This window comes from Plecotus auritus (assembly GCF_963455305.1).
Source record: "Plecotus auritus genome assembly, chromosome: 7".
Classification (NCBI taxonomy): Eukaryota; Metazoa; Chordata; class Mammalia; order Chiroptera; family Vespertilionidae; genus Plecotus; species Plecotus auritus.
In genome coordinates, this window is record NC_137774.1 from 68321486 (window position 1) to 68335226 (window position 13741).

General features: G+C 60.7%; 1 protein-coding gene across 3 annotated transcripts in view; it reads left to right on the forward strand.

Moving 5' to 3' along the window:
* Window positions 1-13741, forward strand: part of GSG1L (GSG1 like) — a 200358-nt gene that overhangs the window by 171495 nt on the left and 15122 nt on the right. For all 3 annotated transcript variants that reach the window (XM_080682039.1, XM_080682040.1, XM_080682041.1), the window contains one exon: window positions 11026-11096. In XM_080682039.1, the coding sequence (XP_080538165.1) occupies window positions 11026-11096 (71 nt within the window). The remainder of the gene's footprint in view (window positions 1-11025; window positions 11097-13741) is intronic.

Below are 13741 nucleotides of genomic sequence, written 5' to 3' on the forward strand. Positions count from 1 at the left end.
TCCCATTTCTGTTGCTTTGCTGCTGTGGGACTTGGAGCTGTTTCCTCTGACCCACAGTGGGAGAGCTCTTGGCATCCTGGGAAGGCTCGAATCTGACAAGCCAGGGAATGTGCTGGGCACAGTGCCGGGCACACGGAGAGAGTTCTGTGCGTGTCATTCCTGTCCCTTCTGCTACTGATGCAAAGTGAAAAGCTTGGGAATGGTTACCTCAGAGATGGAGATAGCGTTTTAGATATTAGGACTTTAATAAATCATACTCATAAGCACAGCTGGCACTCCTCTAAATGCTTTAGATGTTCATCCTGCAACACCTCTGGGAGGTAGTAGGTATCACTGTATCCCCATTTTATAGTTGCAAAATCAAGGCACAGAGAGGTGTAGTGACTTGCCCAAGGTCACACAGCTGGAAAGTGCCAGAGCTTGGATTTGAACCAGGTCACAGTGATGTGTGGTCACTCGGGGCTGATCAGGATCTCTGCCCAGCACTGAGGGGAGTCTGCTGAGGCTCACAGCGTGAGGGCAGGCAAGGTGCGAGGCAGCCATGAGGGCAGAGGGCCCGGGAGTATACAGGCCTGGGAGGGGATGCGAGGTCTCCCAGCCGCCCGCACTGGTCCTGTCAGAGGAGAGGCAGGAGTGGCCCCACTTCACCAGGCCTCTCCGGCATCCTGCCCGAACGCTGCCGCCCCACCGGGGTCTGTTGGGGTTTCTGTGCAGGAGCGAGCCTGTTGGGGTCTGAGGAGCAGTTGGCAGATCCTGAGAGGTGTTCAGGGCTCTGGAGCGTGGTGGAGTGTGGACAGTGCGTGTGTGTACACGTGTGTGTGCCGAGGGCCAGTGTGCACACATGGGGTTGGGGTGCACTCTGTCCCCATGACTGAGCAGCCTCACTGGTTAGAAGAAACTTCTGGAATTAAACTCTCCCAGTGTCGCCCTATGTGTTGTCCCCAAGGAGGGCATCCTAGGAAGAGGCTGAACGAAAGGTGAATATTTGCAGATCGGGGCTTTCTCGAAGGCTTCGAGCTCGGTCTGCTTTAACGATGTGTGGGAGAACGCGAGACTATGGGATTGATTCTGAGGGATTCAGCCATGGCACACCTCCCGCCTCCCATGGCAAAGCCGCAGGCAGCGGGTGGGGAGCCACAGGCAGCTCCTGCTCTCTGCTCCGAGCACCTCGGTCACTTCGCCTGCTCCGCAGCATGCACCTCTGTGGGCTGACTTGTTCATTCATCTACAGCCTTGTTTGTGGCTGCCTCCTCCCATGTGCAAACCGGGGAGCTTGTCCTTCTTGGTTTCCATTCTGTCCACCTAGAACCACAGGGGCTCAATAAGTTATTCCCTGTCCATAACAATGACATCATTAAAGATGCACAGCGTTTACGGTGCCCCTGCTGCCGGCGTCTTACCTATATGCGCTCAATCCTGTGGGAGACAGGGAGAAATAGACCAGGGCTGGAACTAACTGTGGTTTACTGGTTGTGAGCACCCAGGAGTCACTTCACCTTTCTGGGCCTCAGTTTTCCTGGCTGGAAAATGGGCCAACGTTTTTTTCTCAAAGCTCTGTCCTAAGGATTACATGAGATGATGCAATTAAGTTTCTGGCACAAAGCTGGTGCCCCCTGCTCCCTACCCCCACCGCCTCCGGAAACCCCCCTCTGTGTAGGGGAGACACGCCCTGCCTGGGAAGGGGTGCGGTGCACTATGCATGCTGGAGGCACTGAGGAAATCCTGCCTGAAGATGGGCTTTGTTCGGATCCCATGGTAGTTTTTAAATTCTTAAATTTTGTCTGAGTTTTAAAAATCAGATTTCATGTTTTAAAATATTAAGGTTTTGGGCTTGTGATGAGAAAGCAGAGGGTCTGGCCACACTGGGCCCCAGTTCCTGCACAATGGGCTGCAGTGGGAGCTCCCGCCCCTCGGAGCACCACGGGGCTAGGCGGTGGCCCCTGGTTGGGGTGCCCGCTGGCTCCCTGGCCCCAGGGCTGGCCAGTGCAGCGGAGTGCCATGTGCCCTGATGCGTCTGCAGGCAGGTGACTCGGGGCGGGTGGGGGAGACTGAAGCCCGCGGGGAGGTAGAGTAGAAAAGCCTCCACGGCGGAGACCCTGAGCCTCACCAGCCAGGTGGGCAGTGGCTGTGAGAGGGCAGTGTTGGGCACAGGCCACAGCCAGGAGGGGAGCGCAGGAGGGTGCTGAGGAAAAGCAGCAGCTGGTGTCATGGGAAAGCTGAGGAGGGGGGAGTGGGACCTGCGTCTCATCTCTCACGTCCTCCCGCAGGGGCTGGGGTGGGGCCGGCCTGCTGGGATGAGAAGGTGAGGTAGGAACCCGCCCAAACCCCTCCTCTTGGGTGCCAGCCCTCCCCGGGCTGAGGCAGGTGCAGAAGTGGGTGCAGGGGCCCCGCCCCAGCAGCTCTGCTCTCCTGTCTGCTGTGGGGAAACTTCCAAAGGGCGCGTCTCCCCTTCCTCACCTGCAACTCACAGCAGGGCCTGCCTCTGCCCTCCGCCCCACTCCCCAGAAAGAGCTCCCAGCAGCCCCGACTGTCCACACCACTCCCTGCGCCTCTCCCCACTGCCCCTCCTCCGCCGTCACAGGGCGAGGCCCCAGGCCATTGCTGGGCCTCCTCTCTCCTCACTTGGCATCAGCCTCGGCGGCCACACCTGTGCCAGGGCTCCCACTCTTCCCTCCAGACCCGGCTCCATGTCCAGCTGCCTCCTTGGCGTTTCCACTTTGGATTCTCAAAGGCACCGGAAATCAGCGTGACCAGGACCCACTCATGATGGTGTCCGCATCCCAGTCCTATCGCAGCGTCTCTCTCCACGGTGCCCTGCTTGTGCCAGCCAGACGTCTGCACGTGCTGGCGCAGTGTCCAGCTCACCCCACTCCAAGGCACTTCTCTACAACTAGCCACGCCCCGTCTCCCTCCCTCCCTCCTGCACCGAGCTCCCTGTAATTAATCCCACACCCACTGCACCCCCATCTGTCCTCCCCCCACAGCAGAATGACCAGGTACCTGCACCCCCATCTTCCTGCTTAAAACAGTGCGGTGACTTCCCACAGCTCTGGACAGAGGTCCAGCTCCTCACTGACCTTCAGGCACTGCCCTGCCCGACCCCACCACGACCCGCTCCCTGCTGCACACAGCACCCTCTGGACCTCGCAGTTCCCACACCGGTCACTCTCTTGCCTCCGTGTTGCTCCTAGACTGCTCCCCTCTCTGCCTGGAGCACCTCCATTGCCCCCTCTCTGCCTGGAGCACCTCCATTTCCCCCCTCTCTGCCTGGAGCACCTCCATTGCCCCCTCTCTGCCTAGAGCACCCCCATTGCCCCCCTCTCTGCCTGGAGCACCCACATTGCCCCCTCTCTGCCTGGAGCACCCACATTGCCCCCCTCTCTGCCTGGAGCACCCACATTTCCCCCCTCTCTGCCTGGAGCACCCACATTGCCCCCCCTCTCTGCCTGGAGCACCCACATTGCCCCCTCTCTGCCTAGAGCACCCACATTGCCCCCTCTCTGCCTGGAGCACCCACATTGCCCCCCTCTCTGCCTGGAGCACCCACATTTCCCCCCTCTCTGCCTGGAGCACCCACATTGCCCCCTCTCTGCCTAGAGCACCCACATTGCCCCCTCTCTGACTGGAGCACCCACATTGCCCCCCTCTCTGCCTGGAGCACCCACATTGCCCCCTCTCTGCCTGGAGCACCCACATTGCCCCCTCTCTGACTGGAGCACCCACATTGCCCCCTCTCTGACTGGAGCACCCCCATTGCCCCCCTCTCTGCCTGGAGAACCCCCATCCTGGCCTTGATGCTGGGCCTTCACGTCGAACCTCAAGTATCAATTCCAAACCCCACCAGACCCTGCCTGTCTTCTCACAGCCCCTGGGGCCTCGTCACCATCTCCCCATCTCCCGTCTCCCCGCAGTTACTCCTGCAGGCTCCGTGAGGCAGGACACGTGCCCACTTCCTTCCCTGTTCAGGAGCGCGGGGTGGGGGCAGCGTGGCAGCAGCGAGGAAGGCCTCTCTGAAGGAGGCTCTGGGCCCTGTCACTGGCCAGTCTGTCAGGCCAAGGTGACCTTTGCCCCCTGGGAGCTGCCTTGCGTGACCTTTCCCCAGCCCACCCGAGCACCGCCACGCTCGGTGCTCACCGCTGTGGCCCTGCTCCCTGGCTCGCTGTCCTGGCGGCCAAGGCTGGGCTGAGGACGGGCGTCTGAAATAAACCGAGGTGGGAGCTTTCACGCTGCCCTGGGCCTGGGGCGCCCGTGCGGCTGGGAGGGTGGGGGTGGCTCCCCTAATGCCAGCGACTGCTTTTCTATAGTAATATCTGCCCAGGCAGTTCCAAAAACCATCTCCAGGTGATCATATCGAGGCATTTCTTTCTAAAACCCGATATCGGAGAAACGGGGGAGAAAACCGCAGCACTGCATGAGGACGAGGGGAGGGCCTGACACGGCGAGAGCGTTATCTCCTCTGTGGCCCCAGCGTTTTGTTTGGGAGGATATTGCTCGTAAAATGGGAAAAGAAAAGAGAACCTTTGAAAACCCATTTATCCTCCCCTCTCTCGGAATGGCACTGCGACGCACGGAGTCTGCGTTTCCTGCCTGTGGTCACTTATTGGCCGACATTCCTTTTAATTCCATCCCTTATTCTGCTGGAAACAGAGGGTTGAAAAATCGCTGTTCACTGTCCCCGGCGCCTGTGCCGAAGACACCCACCCGGAGCCCGTGCCAGCCCTCAGCTCTGTTCCGCTTGCACTGCTTGAGGGTCACTTCTCAGCGGCGCCTGGCACCTCATCACTCTTACTGGGCCCATTGAAACCGCCGTTCCCCCACCCCCGAGGAGTGCGGAGCCCGGGAAGTGGAGCCGCACGTGGAGCCCTCGCCAGCTCCCACAGTTAGATCAGTCGGTGGCTGACCGAGGCCGTGAAGGAAGGCGAAAGGCAAGACCGGTCCTTGTGGTGGGAACTGACCAATGGGAAGTGGGAAGAGCGTGTGAAGGACAGCTGCTCCCAGTTCCTCCTAAACATCACTGGCCAACGGGAGGGTTGCTGGCTGGCACGGCTCCGGGCGGTCTCATGCCCGGCCTCATGCCCGACCGTCACCACTGCTGCCTCCTTGGTGATGCCCTTGTAGGCAGCACTTGGGGGGCACACTGGATGGAGGCCTGGGTCCCTGGAGCCGTGAGGGGATGACTGGGCCTAAGCCTGCAGAGGCCCCCACACACCCAAAGCGGGGTCCAGTGCCTGGCTCCTCAAAGGTGACCCGGGCCCGACTGCATGAGCCTCGCCCGGGAAGCTGTTAGAAATGCAGATGCTCAGGCCCCTGACCTGCTCAATCAGGCCTGCATTTAACCGGCTCCTCAGGGGCTCTGTGGGCACCGCCAGTTCTGGAGTCCCTGGCTGGAGGGCGGAGCAGAGGCTGCCAGCTCAGGCCCCGGAGGAGGGCGTGGCGGGCGGGGGCGCCGGGGAAAGGAGGGTGGTCCTGGCCGGTGCCCACGTGCCACGTCCACGGTGATACAAGGACAGACGTCGAGACGAGTGTGGGGAAACGTTCGCTGCAAGTGATATTGCTGCTGCGCCCACGCTTGCCTTCTGTGCGTTTGTTTTCACTTCATTTTCCAGTTTATCATATTTTACTTAAAAATAGGTCCCAGGTAGATTGAAAATTAAGGCGGAAACCCAGATCGTGGTCACACAGTTGGAGCAGCAGGGCACGTAGACTGTCAGTTCACACCAGGAAGTGCCTGGAGACGGGGACAGTCAGGCTGGGCCATGAGAGGGGCCGGGCTGTGAGGAGGGCCCCGAGGAGCCGCACCGGGAGCCCTGTGCTGGGAGGCAGGAATAAGACCTGTGGGCCCTGCCAGTGCCCGGGCTGCAGTGGCCACATTTGGCCCTGGAATAGGTGCAAAGGCACTGGGGAGGCTGCCAATGAGACATCGGCTCTAGTCCACCCTCGAACCCCCAAATCCACTGTGTCACTTGTCTGCCTCCTGTCTGCTTTCAAAAAGAGCAAACACCCAGCCCCTGTCAGATTCCAGCTGTTGTGGGTCACAGGGGCAGCGACGGTGGCAGTGCAGTCATCCCCCACGGCTGTGTGCACAGCAGCCGGCAGTTCCAGGGGCCGGGCTGGGTGGTCCCCAGCCCCACTCCCCACCAGGCCCTCACCGTGCAGGCGCAGAGGCTGGGTCAGAGAGAATCCTGCCAGCCGGGGTCTGCGGACAAGGTGGACACACGCTCCAACTCCAGGGACCAGCACACCGGGTTCAGGTCCCAGCCCTGCCGCCAGCCAGCTGCACACCTGTAGCTTCAAGTCAGCCACGCTGGGAGCAGCCACCCACGGAAGCCCACGACCCCTGCACCGGGCCCTCCTGCCCACCGGTGAGCCCGTTGCCAGCACACGCTACACTCCGCAGGGTACAAGCTGGTCTCAGCCTCAATTCCACACGCAACATGGGAGTGATGGGGGTGATGGGGGTGATGGTGGTGCTGCTGCTGGGATACGGTTGAGTGGGTGCAGACAGACCCACAGTAACGAGGATGTAAGCAATTTGCCAGTTTATTTGTCTCCCACTGGGAAGTGTGAGCAGGCACCTCTGCTATAGTCACCGCTCCCTGGGGCTCACTCCCCGCCCTGGCCAGCGTCCTCTCACGGAGCTGCTGGTCCCCACGGGAGACCCTCCTAGGGCAGAAGCGGTGCTCTGCCCCCGGTGGTTCCCTGTGCCCTGAGTCTGCGGCTTTTCTGTTCCTCCCACAGCATCTTCTCAGGCCACAGTGGGTCAGGTCCATGTGATGGGTGGAGGAATGGTGTGTGTGGGGGGAAGCATTGGTTAATATGGTAAAATCATATCCTTCCTCATCAGGAACTGGGAGGTGGAGTCTGAGGGACAGACCACAGAGGCCCCAGAGAGAGGATGATGCTGGTCGGGATAACAGTGAGATGGTGCCCAGTGCCGAGCAGGCGAAGGCCCCTCCAACCTAGTCCCACAGCCCCCAGGATAGGTGCATTATTGTGCCCATTTATCAGATGAGAGATCAAGGCTCGAGATGATAGGGACGTGCCCCGACTCAAAGAGCTCACAGACCCATAGAGGAAGCGACACAGTGCATGCTTGGAGGCCTGGGGGTCCGGGGGGGCCACCTGCTGCCCCTTCTGAGCGCTGTTCACCCCAAGCACCCCATGAACCCTCAGGCACTAGTTTAATTCCCCACACCAGTGGTCGGCAAACCGCGGCTCGTGAGCCACATGCGGCTCGCGAGCCGCGGTTTGCCGCTCTGTTGACTAATGAGTTTGCCGACCACTGCCCCACACCATCATGTAAAAAAGGAAAAAGGCCTGTTTTCAGAAAGCAAGTAACCTTTTCTGTGGGAAATTACAGTTTAAATCAGAGGACATTGTCCCCTAAGTGACATCTGTGGTCGTTCCTTTTCTTTCTACACAAAACTCAGCACCTGGGGACCCCCAGCTGCCCCCCAGTGGGCGGCCCTTAGCCTCAGGGGCCTTCTCCTCATATCCCCACTCCCTCCTGCCTCCCTCTGTCCTTCCTTCCTTCCTAACATCCCTTGGGCCTCCTTGTGCCAAGCAGTGTGCCAGGCCCTGAAGCCACAGGTGGAGAACAAGATAAACTGCACCCTTTTCCTGTCTGACTTTAAAATGCCTGGTGCAGCCCAATGACAGACACGCCTGTTCAGGGCCCGCATGCTGAGGGCGCAGCCACACAAGCGGCAGCGAGGTGGTTGTCCTCCCTGTCACTCCCACCACCACTCTGGGCCATTGCCGCATGGAACACTCCAATCACGGAGATTCAGAGCAGGCGAGCCGCCTCAGCTCTGATCCCTGCTCACCACAGGCCCACAGTCTCAGCTGTGCCCATAGCATCTCCTTGTCCTCAGGTTTCCTTCCCGTCAGCCCTTGTTAACCGCTGTCAAACATTAGCCTTCACTAGACGGCTGCCAAGATCCTGCACATGAGTTATTTTCACGGGCAAACCTGGTGGTGGGGCCGTGTTTGTGCAGGAAAACCAGCTCTTTCCAGACGGCAACACGGCACAGCGGACAGGCGGGCAGCCCCCTGGGACCCGCTCCGCTCTGAGGGGTGAGCTCGTCCTGTGGGCTTTGGTCAGCTTCGGGGTCACCTCCCCCATGAAGCCTGCTGGTCGCCGCTCCTGGGGCAGGCTCCCGCCACCTGGTGATTAAAGCTCCCGGGGACTCCAGCGGGTCTCGAGGTTGAGAACCACTGGTTGGACGGGAGGTTAACACACGGCTCCCGCAGCCCAGACCCAGCCACCACCTGCTGTCAAAGAGCCACGACTAAATACACACCCACTTGTTCCCGTGGTGTCTGCAGCTGAGAGCTGAGACAGACACCATGTGGCTCCCGAGCCTCGCACACTTACCATCGAGACCTTTGTAGAAAACGTTTGCCAGCTCCTGGGTTAGGCAGTTAGTCCACCCGTATTCCGAACATCCGCTTGTTTAGCCTTCGCATGCTCAGTTGTCACTCCTTGTGTGTGTGCAACAGGCAGGAACTCCTCAAGGGCAGGGACCCTCTGAGCCGTGTCCCTGTGGCCCCGCGGGCAGCACCAGGCCTGGCCCACAGCAGCTGCTCCCTCTTTGGCAGGTGTCCTTTGATATGTTAGCTATTGAACTCTAGGGTGTCTTAGCAACAAGGTCTGGGTGACCAGGGAGAGCAGGGGCCATGCCGGGCGGGGCTGCTTCTTGCCTTAAACATCAACGCTTTTGCTCACTGGCCCACCCCCCAGGCGGAGGCTCTCAGCAGGCCCCAGGAGGTGCCCAGCGTGAGGCCGGGAGGGAGATGATTTCAGGGGAAGAAGCCCTGAGAACTGGGAGCCTAGAATGGGTTCAAGGTTAAGGCTGTGAAACGCAGGCAGCTATGGCGGGGCTGGCGTCTGCTGGCTCACAGGCAGGCGGCGCCGGGAGGAGGATGGGCTTGGGGACCTGTCCAGCTGCTGGAGTCCAGCACAGCCCCCTGACCGGTGGCCCCCCAGCCAGAGCACCTCTGAGGATGGGACGCAACACCCTGCTGGGTGCACAGGCAGCGTTGCTCAGAAGAAAAAAGCACTGGGAAGACACGGAAAGGTTCCTGGACAGGGTGTTGGATATTATTATCCTCACAAACAACTTTCAGGAAAAGAGATGAGTGAGATTTACATGCACTGACATAGAAAGAGGTGGGAAACTCATGGGCAAGTGAAAAAAACCAGGTTACAAACAAGGTGTGTTGAACTCGAGGCTATTAATGTAAGGGTTAATTCTGGGAAGCGCTGCTCCTCGGAGGCGTAGTTACAGGACTCTGCTCTCCTGATGCGGTTGGAAGTTTTTTTGAACAAACCTGTGCTATCAGGAAAGTAGCAAAGATGTTTCAGTAAAAGACAGAAAGGGAACGTCTTCCCTGATGGTGACCTTCCGCAGCGTCCGCACTCGGCCTCTGTGCCGCCCTTGGCCTCCCAGCCACAGAAGCCTGTAAAGCAGGGCTGTGCCCAGAGCTCGCTCCCTGCAGCCAGGCCGCCCCTTCGTGCGGACAGCATGGGCAGGCCTCGGTGGCCTCTGGTCCACGCCTGTCATTTTCTAACTGGAGTGCCAGCTCGCCTCCCCACTGGATGGGGTTGTGCAGGAACAAGAGGTGAAAGGACAAAGCAGCAAATGGGGGGCGGGGGGCATTTGCTTGGAGAGGATGGAGACTCCTGGCATGGAGCAGAGGGGTGGCAGTGGGCAGGCGAGAGGTGGAGGAAAGAGGGCACGGAGAGAGTGTGGGGAGGCCCTGGGAGGGAGACGTGGGGAGGAAGGTTTGGGACAGCTGTAACGGACTGAAAGTCAGGGCAGGGGAGATATCAGGATGTGGGCCAGCGGTGGAGCTGGGGTGCCCTTAGGGGACACAGTAATTGCCATGGAGTCTTCAGGGGACCAGGCTGCGTTTCGCTGAGGGGGATGCACATTTGGGTGGGGCCACGTGGAGCTCTGCGATTCATGTGGGTTGTGAATGGGTGAGTGCAGTGTGGGCCTATGGCCCTGCCCACTCTCGGTCATCGGTGGGGTGGGGGTGAGGGTCTCGGCCTGGAGCCTCCGCCGCCCCCACCCTGACCCTGTCAGCTGTGCGCAGGGCTTGCAACTCCTGTCACACGGGCTCAGGCGGCCCCTCTGGAACCGCGGTGGTCTTGGCTGCCAGAGGAGGAGGCCGTGCACGGGCACCCCGCCCAGCTGCACGGTGGCGGGAGAAGCCGGGCTCTGTTTAGATGTGGACATGGCTTTAGGAAGTGTGTTCATGTTGTCAGGCAAAGTGACACAGTAATAAGTCCATTGCCCCAAACCGGAAAATAGAGGGAAGTTGAAAAAGGAAGCTCCCGATTTAACCCGTATAGTCCCATTCTCTAGGGTTCATCGCCATCAGGCTTTTGGTGTACATTCAGCTAAATAAATGTTTTTGTTGTTAATCCTCACCTAAGGATATTTTTTCCAGTTGCTTTTTTTAGAGAGTGGAAGTGAGGAAGGGAGCGGGGAGAGAGAGAAACATGGATGTGAGAGAGACACACTGATTGGTTGCTTCCTCCATGCACCCAACTGGGGCTGGGGATTGAACCTGCAACCCAGGTACGTGCCGTTGCCTGGGAATCAAACCTGCGACCCTTCGGTCCAAAGGCTGACGCTCTAACCACTGAGCAACCGGCCAGAGCCAGCCAAATTGTTTTTGCAGAGCAGTGCGTCGTTTTTAAACAAATCAAACCATGTGCATTCTTCTGTAACGTGCCGTCTGCAGGTAACTGAGCAGCCTTCTGTGAGCGCACATGGGCTTGCATCCTGGTTCTGCCTCTAACCTATCAGCTGTCGCACCTCGTCAGCTACGTCACCCTCCAGCGCCTCCGTGTCTTCAGCAGGAAAGCAGAAATGATGCTCACAGGGCGGTGGGAGGGCCTCCGGGCGGGGTGCGAAGCTGCCGTGCCCAGTGCTCTCCAGAGGGAGGGCTGCGCCAGGTGTCCGCCAGCCCAGCCGCTCCCCCTCACACTGGCCTTTGCTTCTTTTTCTCCAGGTTCGAGAAGGGGGACCGGCACCAGGAGGAGGACCTCCGCTTAGATTGCCGCCACGAGAGATACCCAGCCCGTGAGTGGCCTCGTCCCCGGGCGCCTGTGCCGATTCTGGGCCGTCTCTAGAGAAAGAACCTGGGAGATGAGCCAGGCGACCCTCCCCCTGACCCTGTGTTCTCCCACAAGCACACTCTACAGATGGGGAAACTGAGGCTGGTGTCTCCGCGGAGCAAGTCCTCTGCAGGCAGCGGCGGCCCTCGCAGCGGGGTGGGAACGCTGAGCAAGCCCGAGGGAGACTGGAGCGCTAAAGACAGGCAGGCGCACCGCAGCTTAAGTCCCGGCCTGGGCCAGCCATCGGCCCCACGGGAGAACAGCGACTGTGGAACTGGCCAGGGCAGGGATGTGACGGTGGACAGGATTTGTCTGAGCTGCGGATGCTCCTGCAGCTTCGGGTGCCTCGCTGTGGGGGACACATAGACAGAATCTAGGACACCCATTCGGAACAGACATGTCTGGGCCAGAAAGCAGAGGGGAGGTAAAAAGAGAGCAGGACCCGCTCCAGACAGGAGAGGGAAGAGCGACGTGAGACTGGAGTTAAAGGGGCAGAATCTCCGCTGAGCCCCTGAATGCCCTCCATGTGCTCCCTGCCCACCCTGCCCATCTGAAGGGCTTCTCATGCCTGACCTCCTATTCTTGCTGACCCCCAACCCCCACAGAAAGTATGCTCCACATTTTGCAGATGAGGAAATTGAGGCCCAGAGAGGTGGAGTAACTTGCCTAAGGTCACACAGCTCAGAGAGTCAGTGGCAGAACAGTCAGAGCAGGCGCTGCCAGTGCCCGGCCCACGTCGCAGCTTTCAGGAAGCTCAGTGTCTTCCAACTGCCAGAGTCCAGGTCTCGGTGGCTGGGGCTTCGCCCACCTGCGCCCACAGAGGGCGGGCAGCTCCCTCGCCCCCAGGGTGGGGTCACCATGAGGCCTGTGCTTTGCACCTCAAGATCCGTCCCTACTCTTGAATTCCTACCTCGGGGTCTGCTTCTGGGGAGACCCAGACTAAGACAGTGACTATTTAAACTCAGGCCTGTCTGACTCCAATTCCTGTGATCCTAGCAGCAGAGTGAGAATGGCTGTGCCTGGAGAGAGCGGATGGAGGTGGGGGCGGGGAGGCCTGCTGGAGAGGAGAGGAGAGGAGAGGAGAGGGGAGAGGAGGGGAGGAGAGGGGAGGAAGGGGAGAGGAGGGGAGGGGAGGAGAGGGGAGGGGAGGGGGGAGGGATGGGGGAGGGGAGGGGGGAGGGGAGGGGAGGGGGGAGGAAAGAGGGGGAGGGGAAGGGAGGGGAGGGGAGGAGAGGAGAGGAGAGGAGAGGGGAGAGGAGGGGAGGAGAGGGGAGGAAGGGGAGAGGAGGGGAGGGGAGGAGAGGGGAGGGGAGGGGGGAGGGATGGGGGAGGGGAAGGGAGGGGAGGAGAGGAGAGGAGAGGAGAGGAGAGGGGAGGGGAGGGGAGGGGAGGGGAGGGGAGGAGAGGGGAGGAAGGGGAGAGGAGGGGAGGGGAGGAGAGGGGAGGGGAGGGGGGAGGGATGGGGAAGGGGATGGGGGAGGGGAGGGGAGGGGGGAGGAAAGAGGGGGAGGGGAAGGGAGGGGAGGAGAGGAGAGGAGAGGGGAAGGGAGGGGAGGGGAGGGGAGGGGAGGAGAGGAGAGGGGAGGGGAGGGGAGGGGAGGGGAGGAGAGGAGAGGGGAGGGGAGGGGAGGGGAGGGGAGGGGAGGAGAGGAGAGGGGAGGAGAGGAGAGGAGATTAGAGGGGAGGGGAGGGGAGGGGAGGGGAGGAGAGGAGAGGGGAGGGGAGGGGAGGAGAGGAGAGGAGAGGAGAGGAGAGGAGAGGAGAGGAGAGGGGAGGAGAGGAGAGGGGAGGAGAGGGGAAGGGAGGGGAGGGGAGGGGAGGAGAGGAGAGGAGAGGGGAGCAGAGGAGAGGAGAGGAGAGGAGAGGAGAGGGGAGCAGAGGAGAGGAGAGGGGAGGAGAGGAGAGGGTCTGGCTTCTCTTGGAGGAAAGGGGCTCCTGCAGGAGCCACCGGCCCAGGAGGGCGACCTGCCTGAGGAACAAGAGGTGGCTTCTGGGTGGCCCTGGGCTCACACCCCATGGCCAGTGGCAGGTGTCTGTGCCAGGGCGGAGGGCGTCCTGGAAGAAGGGGCGAGAACAAGGGTGTGGAGGCAGCTGGGAGCACACGCCTCAGAGATAAGCCAGCAGAGAGCCCAGGAAGCATATGGCAGGGACAAAGGGAGACCTGGCTGCCCGCTGGGCTGAGCTGCCCCAGGGCCCCTGCAGGGTGGGCAGGACACCCTGTGGAAAAAAGCTGGGGGCTCTTTTGGGGCCAGCTAGGGAGCTGGGAAGAGGGAAGGCCAAAGGGAGCCAGTCTGGCCCTAACAGCAGCCCTGGAATTAAGAATGAGGAGACCCAGGGTCAGGGGACCACGGAAGCCCTGCAGGCCCAGCGCAGGTCCCACAGCCTCCCCCACCTGGTGCCTGGCTCACCTCCTGAAGTGGAGGGAGCATTGGATGCATTGGCTGGGTCAACAGCCTGCGCAGATTCCACCTGCTTTCCTTCCACAAGTACTCACTGCGTCTGCTCTGAGCTCGTCCGTGCTAGTGCTGGACGGACCGCGGGAGCAAGGGGGGCACAGACCCCGGAGCAAGGGGGGCACAGACCCCGGAGCAAGGCGGGCACAGACCCCGG